This window comes from Apus apus, chromosome 25 (genome assembly GCF_020740795.1).
Source record: "Apus apus isolate bApuApu2 chromosome 25, bApuApu2.pri.cur, whole genome shotgun sequence".
NCBI classification, from domain to species: Eukaryota; Metazoa; Chordata; class Aves; order Apodiformes; family Apodidae; genus Apus; species Apus apus.
In genome coordinates, this window is record NC_067306.1 from 1,941,291 (window position 1) to 1,953,886 (window position 12,596).

Sequence of the window (12,596 nt, forward strand, 5' to 3'; positions counted from 1 at the left end):
GGAGGGTGGTGGTGGTTATTTTTTGGCCCGGGGCCAGGAAATCCCGGTCTGCCCATTCCTGATCCCACCCACGTCACCCGGTGTGTCCCCCCCCCGTGTCACCTCCTCACACCACCCACTCCCCCCTCCATCCCATTCCCATGGGATATGGGGGGTGGGGGGGGTGTCCCCACATTATCTCCTACCCCCAGCACCTCAACGCCACGACTCATTTCAAACCATTTCCCCCCTCCCGAGTGGGTTTATTCTTATTATTTTATTTAATCATTATTTTTTTCAGAATGGGGGGGGGGGGGATTGAGAAGACTCGTCTTTATCTTGCCCCCCAAGGCTTGAGCAGCAACAACCACCCAGTTTATTTTCCCAACTGGGAAAATATGGGGTGAGGGCTGCAGCTCTGGAAGGCACCTGCAGGTTCCATCCCTGCCCCCCCTCATTGGGTGCCCCCCCTCGCTGGGTGCCCCCGATGACCATCTGCAGAGATCTGTTTTTTTTTGGGGGGCCGGGGTTGAAATTTTTCCATGACTTTTGTTGGTTTTGGGTTTTTTTTTTTTTCCTGGCAGTTCAAATCTTGGCGACTCCCTCTGGGCCCCAAGGCGACCTTGCTGAGGGGAATAGGGTGATTTTTAGGAGCTGGATGATGCGGTGCTGGGGAAATCAGCCAAAAAAAGAGGGAATTTAGGGTTGGGGGGTGTTTGTCTTGGGTTTGTTTTTTTTTTTATCATCCCAGGGGGGTGCCTGCTCCTCCTCCTGCCAAAGCTGGGCTGAATCCCGAGGAGATTCCTCTGCAGCATTGGGGGTGGGGAAGGCGGGAGGTTTCCGTTGTCCCGGTGCTGTTTTCCAACAACAACAACAACAACAAAAAAAATCCTCCCATCGGGACGTGTGATGAGTTGTCAGTGCTCAGCCCGGGGGGGGGGGGGAACAGGACACCCCCCCACCCCCCTCCCCAGCCCCGGGTTGGGGCGGGGGGATCTCTTTACACTTGGTTAAGTCTCTCCCGGGCCGTGCCCGTTGTGGGGGGCTCGGAGCCCGGGTTGGGGGGGGTTGTATGAGGTTGCCCCCCCACCCCGGGTTGTAGGAGGGGGTGTTGCCCCCACCCTCCCGGGGGGTCTCCCTCCTGGCCGCGGGCTCCCGGGGAAGCGGGGCCGGGGTCTCCCGTAGAAGAGAGAGTCAAGGTCACCCCGGTATTCCCGTCCTCCCTGGGGGGGTTCCAGGACGAGCCCCCCCCCCCCCTCCTCCTCCCGCCGCCCCCAGCGCAGGGCGAGGCCCGGGGAGGGGGCGGGCCCAGTGGGCGCCGCGCGTCCGCTCCGCCGCTGCCCATTGGTTGAAACGGCGGCCCACGTGGTCGGTGATTGGTCAGGTCAGCGGCCCACGGAGCCGCCGATTGGTGGGAACCGCCGGGGAGGGGCGGGGTTTGGCGGAAGAAGGGGCGTGGCCTGGCGCCGCCGCATCTCCCGGCGGGGCGGGGGGCGGGGCCTGGCGGGCGCCGCAGCCACGGTAACGGGAGGGGGGGGGGGGGGGGGGCACGGGCGGGGCCGCCGCAGCCCGGCCCGGTCGGGGCGGGGGAGCCCGGCCCGGCCCTGCCCTGCCCTGCCCGGCCCTGCCGCCGCACCGGGGGTAGGCGGCTCCTGCCGCCGCAGCCAGAGCGGGGCCGCGGGCACCTGTGGCCGGTGGGGCGGAGCGGAGCGAGGCTCCCTCAACCGCCCCCCCCCCCCCGCCCCCCCCCCCCCCCCCCCCCGCCCCGGTCGGCGATGCGTGCGCGGCACCGCGCCCCGGCCAACAACCCGCCCTACCCCCGCTGCCGCTTTTCCTCCCCGTTCCCGCGGGGACCATGATCGGTGTGTGCCGCGGCCCGGGCGGCAGCTGGGGACATGAGAAAGGTACCGGGAAGGGGGCTGGGATGGGGGGGGGGGGGGGTCACTTCCCGGTGCGGTTGTGGTGGGGGGTGGTGGGGGAGCTCCGGTAACGGCGGCGGCTGAAGTTGCATCAGGTGGGTGGAAATGCGGGGATTTTCCTGCCGCGCACCCACCCCACCCCTTATGCAAATGGCCGGGATGGCACCACGGGCTGATGCAAGGCGGGCACCGGGGCCCGGCCGGCCCCAGCCGCCTCTCCCGGCGGCCGACGGGCGGCCATGGGCGGCGGGGAGCCGGGGCCCGGCCTCAGCCGCCATGCAGAGCCCGCCCAGCCGCCTTCCCCGGCAGGCAAAACCCCCTCGGGTTTCCCGGCGGGTGGGTTTGCGGGTCAGGGTCGGGGGGTTGGTGAGGAAAGGGGATGGGGGGCGGGGGGGGGGGGGGTTCCCTTGGGGCGTGGATCCTGCCCGTGGCTGAAGGAAATCTGGGTCTGTGTCTTTCAGGACATCGATTTGATTGACATCCTGTGGAGACAGGATATTGATCTCGGCGCTGGGCGAGAGATTTTTGACTACAGCCACCGGCAGAAACCCGAGAGCGAAGTGGACAAAGAGCGGAGCGATGGGAGGGAGCGCGGGGACGGCTGGAGGAGCCAGGGCTTGGACAGGGACCTCCTAGTTGATGGAGAGACCGGGGAGAGTTTCCCTGCGCAGGTAACACCCCCAGGGCTGGCTGGGCTGGGGGCTGGACCGGGAGGAGGGGGTTCCTGCGGGGGGGGGGGAGGGGGGTTTCTGCGCTCCCGGGGAAAGCGGGATGTGGCGCGGGGACTTGGAGCTGCGGGGTGAGGGATTGTCCGGGTGGATGAAGGGATGGAGGGCTGGGCATGCCGGCCGTGGGGCCGGGAGGGGCGGCGGGGCGGGCAGGGGAAGGGCCGCGGTGTCACCCTCGGCAGGGAGGACAGGGCGGCTGGTTCCTGCTGCGCCTTCGGGCCGGCGGGCGGCGCGGGCAGGCGCAGAGTCCCCTCCAGCCTGGAGCTGAGAGTCCTTGTGCTGGGCTGGGGAGCAGAAGCAGCACGTTCCCTTCCCCTGCTGCGCTCGGGGGCTGCTCTGACAGAGCGGGGAGGAGGAGGAGGAGGATGGAGCCTGCGAAGCTTTGGGTGGGGCCTCTGGCTCTTTTTTGGATGCGCTGTTTTAATACAGCCCTGCTGTCAGGAGCTGGTTTCTCATCACCACCTCCCTAATCCCGGGGCTACGACTGCTTGTGTTTCACATCAGGTGCCCGGTGCGGAGGATCAGACAGCCCTGTCCCTGGAGGAGTGCCTTAGGCTGCTGGAGGCCACCTTCCCTTTCGGGGAGAATTCAGAGGTGAGTGGATGGGGCAGCAGCTTCTGCCCCCTCAGCAGATCCAGATCCAGAGGGGTCTCTCCGTTGCTCCCTCCCCTCTGCTACCCCTAACCCAGACTGCAGAACCAGCAGTAAATTGGGTTACTCTGCTCAAGGAGGCTCCAGGCGTCGCACCGGTGGAACCGGCAGTGGAGGCGGGGAGGTGGGGGGGGAGGGGGTGGTCACAATTAATTACAAGACTTCTGGCTTTGCTTCTAATTGAGTTGATAGTGAACTGTGGAGGAATAACTGCAAGCAGTTTGCTTTGAGCAAAAGAGAAGCCATTGCCCGCCCGGCCTGGAAGGGCGTTGGGGATTGTTGGTCCCTGCTCAGCCAGGGACTGACTCTGCCTCACGTGGTCAGTTTCCAGCTGCGGATGTCTCCACCCTGAGCCAAGCTGTGCCCAGCGAGAGCAGGGCCACCCCTGGCCAGCCCAGCCTGCTCTCTCCTCTCCTCCCCGAGACCGAGTCGCCCTTCGATCTGGAGCAGCAGTGGCAGGACCTCATGTCCATCATGGAAATGCAGGTGAGCTCCGGGAGGGGCTTGGGAAGGTGTTTGTCCGTCGCTGTTCCCTTGGATTGAGGTGCCGTGGTTGTCCCAGCCTTCTGTTCTTGGACAGCTGGGGTTTTGGTTTTTGCCCAGTTGCTGCTTCTGTCTTAACCCTCCTGCAGCCAGTGAGCTCCTTCCGTGGGGGCTGGAAGGCCTGTCCTCCCTGGTTTTGGCCAGGAGCAAGGTCAGGGCTTGAGCACGGCTCATTCACCCAGCTGTTCCCCGTCTCTTCCAGGCCATGGAAGTGAACAACACGACGGCAGAAACCCTGTACAACAGCACGAGCAGGGACCTGCTGACCTCCAACTACAGCCTGGCTCCCACCACCCCCATCAATCAGAACGTCAGCCTGCATCAGGCCTCGCTGGGGAGCTGCTCCCAGGACTTCTCCCTCTTCAGCTCAGACATCGAAAGCCCTTCCATGGCCAGCAGCTCAGCTCTGCTCCAGCTGACGCCGGACAACTCCACTGGCCTCAACACCACCTTTGGCTCCACCAACTTGAGTGGCATCTTCTTCCCTCCGCAGCTGAACAGCACAGTCAACGAGACAGCTGGCCCCGAGCTGCCAGACCCGCTGGGCGGTCTTCTGGACGAAGCCATGCTCGATGAGATCAGCTTGATGGACTTGGCCATCGAAGAAGGTTTCAACCCGGTGCAGGCCTCGCAGCTGGAAGAGGAGTTTGATTCCGACTCAGGTCTTTCTCTGGATTCTGGCCACAGTCCTGCTTCTCTGAGCAGCTCGGAAGCCTCCTCCTCTTCCTCCTCGTCCTCCTCGTCCTCTTCCTCCTCCTCGTTTTCTGAGGAAGGAGCTGTGGGCTACAGCTCAGACTCGGAAAACGTGGACTTTGAAGAAGCAGAGGGGGCAGTTGGCTACCAGCCCGAGTACAGCAAGTTCTGCCGCATGAGCTACCAGGACCCCTCACAGCTGCACTACCTGCCTTACCTGGAGCACGTTGGCCACAACCACACCTACAACATGGCGCCGGGAGCCCTGGATCCCGAGGAGCCCAAACTTCCCAGCGCGGGGAAAAAGAGCGGCAAGGAGAAACCGTCGGAATTCCTGGACAAACAGATGAGCCGGGACGAGCATCGAGCCAGGGCCATGAAAATCCCTTTCACCAACGACAAGATCATCAACCTGCCCGTGGAGGAGTTCAACGAGCTCCTCTCCAAGTACCAGCTCAGCGAGGCTCAGCTCAGCCTGATCCGCGACATCCGGAGGCGTGGGAAGAACAAGATGGCTGCCCAGAACTGCCGCAAGAGGAAACTGGACACCATCCTCAACCTGGAACGGGACGTGGAGGATCTCCAGCGGGACAAGTCCAAACTGCTCAGGGAGAAGGTGGAATTCCTCAAATCCATCCGCCAGATGAAGCAAAAAGTGCAGAACCTGTACCAAGAAGTGTTCGGCCGCCTGCGGGATGAGAACGGGCAGCCCTACCCCCCCAGCCAGTACGCCCTGCAATACGGGAGCGACGGGAGTGTCCTCTTGATACCTCGGGCTGTGGCCGATCAGCAGGCCCGGAGGCAGGAGAGGAAACAGAAGGATCGGAGGAAGTGAAGGGATGGAGAGGTGGGAGGAGCTGGGACACTCCCTCAAGTGAGAACTGGAGAAAGGGCAGAGCCGGGAAGTACTTTTCAGAGGAACTTTCATGCCTTCTTATCCGATAATAGCTTCTCAAAAAAAAACCACGAACAGAACAAACAAAAAAAAACAAACAAAAAAAACAAAAACACACACAAAAAAGTGAAACGACCACCACGAAACAAAACAAAACTGCTGCCGGTCAGTGTGTGTGTGTGTGTGTGTGTGTGTGGGAGAGACAGGGGGGGCTCGGGGGCTCCCCGCGGGGAGGGGTGGGAGGAGCCCACCCTGCACTGCCCAGCCCGGCACTTCCCACCGCCTGGAATCCTCGGGAGAGCAGGAAAGGAGCTGGTGTCGCTGGGGGTGAGATGGGCAGAGGTGGAGAAACAAACAAAAAAAACTACTGTTAGGAACTGGCTTTAAATATAAGAAAAAAAGAGGTTTAAGCAAATGAACTTAAAAACAAGTTATAGGAGAGACATTTTTCTGAACTTCCAAAGTTCTGTGATTTCAGGTAGTTGGTTTATTATTATTATTTTTTTTTCCCCTTCCATTTTATTTTTTGTTGTATCGTTTTTGTTTTGTTGTTGTTTCTTATTTTTTACCTGACCCAGTTTTGCCATCGGTGTGTGTGATTCGATCTGACTTAATTCCAGATTAACCAACATCCCTTCCTAGATCAGCCCAGTGCACACATGGGAAACACAAGTGGTGCGACTTCCATTAACCCTTTCCAGGCTCCAGGAAGCTCAGAGGCAGAACCAGGAGGAAAAACTGTACGTCTGGAAGAGGCTGTGACACCTTGGGGGCTGGCTCTGGGGTGGGGGGGGCAGGGGAGGGCACGTAGGTGGGTTTATTTTTTTTTTGAGGTGGGGAGGGTGTTTGTGTGGAACTGGAGAGGGTGAAGAGAGCCCAAGGTTCATGCAACGTGTTCCCCCCATCCCCTCCTCTCCCACCACCACGCTCAGATGTCCCTGCCGTGCTGGGAGGTCAGCACACACAGCAGCCTGCATGGAAATGCTATTTCTCCCCCCCAAAAAAACTGCTCGTGGAGGGGGTAGTTGGACCCCACACCCCCTCAGGTCTTCATACAGCACAAGAGGAGCAGGGAAGTTGGGAGGGGGGGGGGGAAGTTTCCCCACCCCAAGCCCTGAGCTGGTCACCTATAACTGGTAGGATTCCTGTTCCTTACCCACACTTGGGATGATGATTTTTTTTGAGGGCTTCAGCCCCTGGTTGGTTGGTTTGTTTGTGTTGTTGGGTTTGTTGTTTTAATTTCCCCCCCCCACCCCCATAGGGTCTAGAGTGCTTGTGTTGAGTAAAAAAACAAAAAAAACAACAAAAAAAAAGGGAGAAGCCCAAAACGTTCAAAGCTGCTAAATGTTCTCTTTGCCATAAAAGATTCCGTGTAACCGTGTGATCACATTATAGGATTCTCTTCTGTCCCCAGGTGTTGGTCTGACTTCCTTTGTTTTCAGGAGGGGGGTGGGGGTAGTGCCTTGATCACTGTCTGGTCTCCGCCACCACGGAGACCATCCTAGAAGCTGTATTTACAATATAGCACAGCTGGGAGTGTAACTGACTTTACCAGCAACTGAAAAAAAAAACACAAACAAAACAAACGAAAAAAAAAAAAAAAGGAAAAAAAAAAAAAGCTTAAAAAAGAAAACAAAACAAAAAAAAAGTCACAGTCCTGTGCATGTGATACAGGGAGAGAGGGTGGAGGGAAGATTGGGGGGTGGTGACTCAAGGGATGGAAAGCCCAGGAGGGAGACCTGGAGAGGGACGATGTCCAGCTGTGGGAATGGTTTGGTTTTTTTTCCCAGGCTCTGGGAAAAGCAGTTGGATCTTGGGGCATTCGGGGCCTTTGCTGGGGGCCTGAGTGGCATGAGATGCTGGAGGGGCTGAGACCCCAGTGGGCCCCCCCAGCCCTGGCTCCTGAGGGTCGAGGCTGCACTTAGAGATGAGCTGAAGCACAAGTGGTGGAGATGGTGGGTGTGGGGGAGGTGGGAAGGGAGCCCTGCGTGTATGTTTTAAATTATTATTTTTTTTTTTCCTCTTAGAAACTTTTACTTTTAATGATCTGTGACCTGTCAGGGAAAGAAGAGAGATTGTGTGAGCACAGGACAAAAATAAAACGGCTTATTCACTGTACCAGCCTCTGGTTCCTGGATTGTTTCTTCTTGGTTTTTATTATTATTATTGTAAATGATGAAGCATGTCAGGGAAATGAACCAGCCTCTTCTTGTGGGGCCTCCTCACCCCTAGTAGCTCCTGGTTCTTCTCTGGCTCTGCCAAGTTGGGAGCAGGTTGGGTTTAACCCCCCCCCCCCCAACCCTCTCCAGGAATCGAGTTGTTGTCATCCCAGCCTTGGAGGGGAGGGAAATGAAAAAGCTCCTGGTTTGTGGGGAAACCATCAGCTCTGCCTCAGCTGCTTTGGTTTCCTTTACAGCAGGACCTGCTCCAAGGAAGCTGAGGGGAAAAAAAAAAATGTGCTGGGTGAAGCTGCACCAAGGGTGGGTCTCTCAGCCAAAAGCCACCACAGCTCAAAGGGACAGGGAGCTGAGGGGCTGGAGCTGCCTCAGCACAGCCCGAGCCCCTCCTCTGCTCCAGCTTCCCCTCCTTGGCTCCCACTCCCCTTCCTCTGCTCCCAATCCCCCTCCTCAGGCTCCCACAGCCCCCCCCCACTGTCCTGCTCCCCTGTCAGGCAGCAAATGGCACCAGCTCATCCCCAACCCTCCCTGCCCACAGGCCCCACCTGCCCCACAGGTTTCAGCTGGTGACTGAGCCAAAGTTTATTCAATCCCAGTGTATTTATATCGGGCTCTGCAGGCTGGCTCCTGCCCCAGGCCCCTCCCTGCCCAGCCTGAGCCTTTCCATGCCTGGAGGAATAAATGTTTGGAGCACCTGGAGCTGCCAGAGGGGCACTGCAGACCCTGGGGCTCAGCTTCTTGTCTCTTGGGAAGGGCTGGTTGGCAGACCCGGCTTTCCAGCCCGTGAAGGGGTCTCCAGGAAAGCTGGGAGGGAATTTTTACAAGGGGGTGTAGTGATGGGATGAGGGGTAGTGGTGTTAAACTGGAAGAGGGAGATTTAGGTTGGACATTAGGAAGGAATTATTTAGTCTGAGGGTGGTGAGACCCTGGCCCAGGTTGCCCCATCCCTGGCAGTGTTGAAGGGCAGGTTGGATGGGGCTTGGAGCAGCCTGGGCTGGTGGGAGGTGTCCCTGCCCATGCAGGGGGTTGGATCTAGATGATCTTTAAGGTCCCTCCCAACCCAAACCATTCCATGAGACTGTGATTTCCTGGGCAAGGGCTCAGCAGAGCTGGAGCTGCATCCAGCCGGGCTGGCCCTGACTTTGCTGCTCTTTTGTGTGAGGGATTGAGCTGCTGGGGCACAGGCAGACCCGGGGAGCAGGGCAGGCTGCTCTCAAGGCAGGCTGCTGCCAAACACCTCCGAGCTGGGCCAGGCAGGGAGCTGGGCCCTGCAGGAGCAGCCTGGATGAACCAGCCAGGGATGGAAAAACCACTCCTGGGAACTGCAGATGCACCAGCAAGAGGCTGGGGCTGGTGCTGAAGCCCTGCACTTCAAAGCAGCATTTTTGGATGTCTTCCTCCTGGCTCAGCACCACATCACTCATCTCTGCATAGTATTTTTCTTAGTGATAGATGCCCTTTTTTTTTTTTTTTTAAAAACACTTTTAATACCCACCAGCCCTGGACATCTCCCTTGGCCAGACACACCCAGAAGAGCCAGCAGAAAACACCCTGCCAGCCCTGCCCTGCTCCCAGACCATCTCCCACCAGGATTCCCATGGGGCAAATGTCATTTTTTCCTGGGGATTAAACCTCTCCTTTATGGGACTGGAAGAATTCACCTAGTCCTGCTGCCAGAGCTGAGCCCAGGCCAGCTCCACGCATGGCAACAGCTCAGCCAAGGGGAACACAGAGCACAAAAATACTCACTCTGAGGTGCTTCCCTCTCTCCTCCTGGGCTGCAGGATATTTATTTCAGAGGTTCCTTCAGGGGCTGTTTTAGAAGGGAACACCAGCTCACAAGAAAACCAACCCTGCAAGGATTTTTCCCCTGCCCTGGTGATGCTGTGAGGAGGCAACAGCCCTTTTTTTTGGGGGGGGGTCACTGCCTGGAGAAGGGAAGTGGGGCCCACAGAGCTCGGATGCAGGAGGGGAGGATCCACCACAGGCTCCAGTCTCCCTTCCCTGTCTCTTCCCTGCAGAATTGGGACCTTCTACATCACGTCTCCACTCCTGTGACCAGACACATCCTTGTCCCTGAACAAACACCCCAGCAAACCCTCACCTCCCCCCGCAGCTCCCTGCGGGGAGGCAGCAAAGCCCTGTTCCCCAGCCCTCCTGCAGGGCTTCAGAGCTGAAAAACGAGCCTGACAAAACCCCGTTCCCTCTGGCTCCCTGCCCAGCCCAGCCCAGCCCAGCCCACACGGAGCAGCCGGGCACCAGCTTTTTGTGGGTTATGGAGGAGGAGGAGGATGCAGACAGGAGCTCCAGCAGCTCCTCACCCCCCCCAGCCCCTCTGTGCCTGCCCGGGCTGTGTGCCAGCCCTTCCTTAGGTGAAGCCCAGCTCTTCCTTTTTCCCAAGCAGGAAGCACTCAGCCACCAGCAGGGCCTCCTCCTTCTCATCTCAGCCAGAGCAGCTGCTCAGCAGCTCTTTGAACCCCTTGTCCAACCACTGCCCCAGCCCTCAGCACTCCCTGCCCAGGACAGACCCTGGTTTTCTGCCCGGGGGGAGGACACAGGAGCTGCCTCTGCCCTTCCCTGCCCTGCTCCTGGCAGCCCAGGGCAGCAGGGAGCCCAGGGAAGCCCAACTCACCATCACATCTCCCTTGAGGTGCCACAAACCAGAGCCAGGAGGGACCCCAGGAGCTGGTGCTCACACAGGAGCCCCAGGTCCTCAGCACAGCTCCAAACCCACCCCAGGATGGAGCAACACTCTTCCAGCTCCCTGCTGCCACCATTCCCTGCAGCCACCCCAGGGAACCACAGCCTCTCCTATGTTCAATGAAGTGGACGTTACCCTTTCCATCTCTAGAGATTAGAGCTTTAATTGCTCCTTCTGCTGGGGCAGGGCAGATGTTTCACCCTCCTGCCAGGTACAGGCTGTTCTGTGGCCAATAACCTGGATTTCAACTGGCTTTGCAGCTCCAGAGCCCCTGCTCAGCCCTCAACACCTCCCAAAACCTCCCTGCTCCATCCTGTGTCCTGCAAACACCAGAAACCTCTGAGCCAGGACCACAGTCCTCCTCCCAAGACCACAGTCCTCCTCCCAGGAGCACAGTTCTCCTCCCAGGACCACAGTTCTCCTCCCAGGACCACCTCAGCCCACTCCAACATCCCTCCAAGTCCATGGAGCATCACCTTGGACAGGTCTGCTCTTCTCCATGCAGGTTGGACCAGATGATCTTACAGGTCCTTCCCAACCTGAACCACTCTATGATTCCACGCACAGGAGCTCGAGGCCTTCAGCAAGTCCACCCCAAGAATAAAGCCAGGCCATCTCCACCTTTAAACTGGATGATCTAGATCATCTTTAAGGTCCCTTCCAACTTTAGCCACTCTATGATCTTCAGCCAAACAGTCACCAAGAGCCACTGCCAGAGCTTCCAACACCTGCCAAGTGACAAAGTCTACTCAAGGTCCAGGTGGGAACTGAAGGTCACTTACCCCAGCTCCAGATCCTGGCCAGGAACACCCGCAGCGGGCTCAGCCGAGCTCCTGGATCACAGCTACTCCTCTTGTTGAGCCTCCACTCTAGACACTAACCTCTAGGAGACTCTTCTTCTCCAGATGGAAACCAACAAGACACCAGAACCTGCTGTCAGCTGCTCCAAAGCTCCTGTTGCTGCTGCCACCCAGCTCGGAGCCACCGGCCACCCCAGGGGACTGTGACAGAGCCCACCTGGCTCAGGAGGAACCAGAACTGCAGGAGAACCTCCCTCTGGGACCTGCTCTACACCTCAAATCAAGGAGCTGGAGGAAGGAGCAAGGCAGAGAAAAGGGGAAAAAAAAAAAAAAAAGAATAAAAAAATCAGGATTATAAATCTAAAATTTTATTGAGACAAAAACCTGACAGGGCTTGGTATGAAGTTAAAATCCAAACACATACTTTACATTTAAACAACGTTTTTCACAGAAACCTAAACACATGCTTTTTTCTTCTTTTTCTTTTTTCTTTTCTTTTTTTTTTTTTTTTTAAAAAAAAAAAGGTTTGTACAATGCAAGTCTAGATACATATCACCCTAACCAGGAGGTGCCAGGAGTCTGGTGGGGCTCAGGACTCCAGACATTAAATAGTTCAGTATTTGTAATAAATCTGATTAAAAAAAAAACAAAACAAAAACAAAACAACAAACAACAACGACAAGAAAAAAAAAAAACCCAAACAAAAAAAAACCCAAAACCAACACAACAAAACAACTCAGAAGATTTGGGGTCATTCATCTGGCTCCAGCACCAAGGTCTGGCCTCCTATAAACAATAGTTTGTTATGGGAGAATATGGAATTAATTCTTTTTTTTTTTTTTCATTTTTTATTATTTTCTTTTTTTGTTCCTTGTGCTGCTGTTGGTTTCCTCTCCCTCCCACAAGGAAAGGGCTCCTGATGCTGCCTGGCTGGACAGTCATAAATGAAGGTGAGAAAAAGCAACAAGTAGTCAGAAGTCTCTCTCTTCCTCCCCCCCCCTTCCCTCCCCCTCCCCAAATTTTGAGAAATAGCACCTTGTACAATGGAAAGAAGGGTAGAAAGGCTTGAAAAGGGTTAAAATCCACAGCCACCCCCCCCTCACACACACAAGGCCTGTGTCAGGGACTGGCAGTTCTGCTGCAGGACAATACGAATCACGAGTTTGCATTTTCACAAGTCCCCCCCCCTCATCCCCCCCCCCCCCCCCCAACTCCCACCCCCCCTTAAAAACCACTGGCAGGGTTTGGAGGATCTGGGCTCCAGAGATTTGAACATTCACAGTTTCAGGCTCATGTCAGTGTCCCTGTCTCCTTAATTCTGTCATCAATTCTGGGCACTTCACCCCCCCCCCTTTTTATTTTATTAGTTGTTGTTTTTTTTTCCCTTTTCTGAATTCAGGTTCTAAAAAAGATCTGGGAACAACCTGGAACATTTGTCACCAGACCTCTCATCTCCCCCCCCGATTAAACAAGAGACCAATTCCCCCCTCCCCCACCTCCCCATTTCAAC

The 12,596-nt window shown here is 57.0% G+C and overlaps 1 protein-coding gene across 1 annotated transcript; it reads left to right on the top strand.

Moving 5' to 3' along the window:
• Nucleotides 1–1,752: 1,752 nt before the first annotated feature.
• On the top strand, nt 1,753–7,526 carry NFE2L1 (NFE2 like bZIP transcription factor 1). Its single transcript, XM_051640381.1, has 5 exons — nt 1,753–1,883; nt 2,360–2,569; nt 3,131–3,220; nt 3,602–3,763; nt 4,023–7,526. The coding sequence occupies exons 1-5, from the start codon at nt 1,875–1,877 to the stop codon at nt 5,346–5,348; spliced, it is 1,797 nt and encodes a 598-aa protein (XP_051496341.1). The 5' UTR covers nt 1,753–1,874; the 3' UTR covers nt 5,349–7,526.
• Nucleotides 7,527–12,596: the final 5,070 nt, after the last annotated feature.

Bases quoted from the DNA above. Each gene is read 5' to 3' on its own strand.
- NFE2L1 (XM_051640381.1), top strand. The intron at 2,570-3,130 runs GTAACACCCCCA...GTTTCACATCAG, and splicing joins GGGAGAGTTTCCCTGCGCAG to GTGCCCGGTGCGGAGGATCA. The intron at 3,764-4,022 runs GTGAGCTCCGGG...CGTCTCTTCCAG, and splicing joins TGTCCATCATGGAAATGCAG to GCCATGGAAGTGAACAACAC.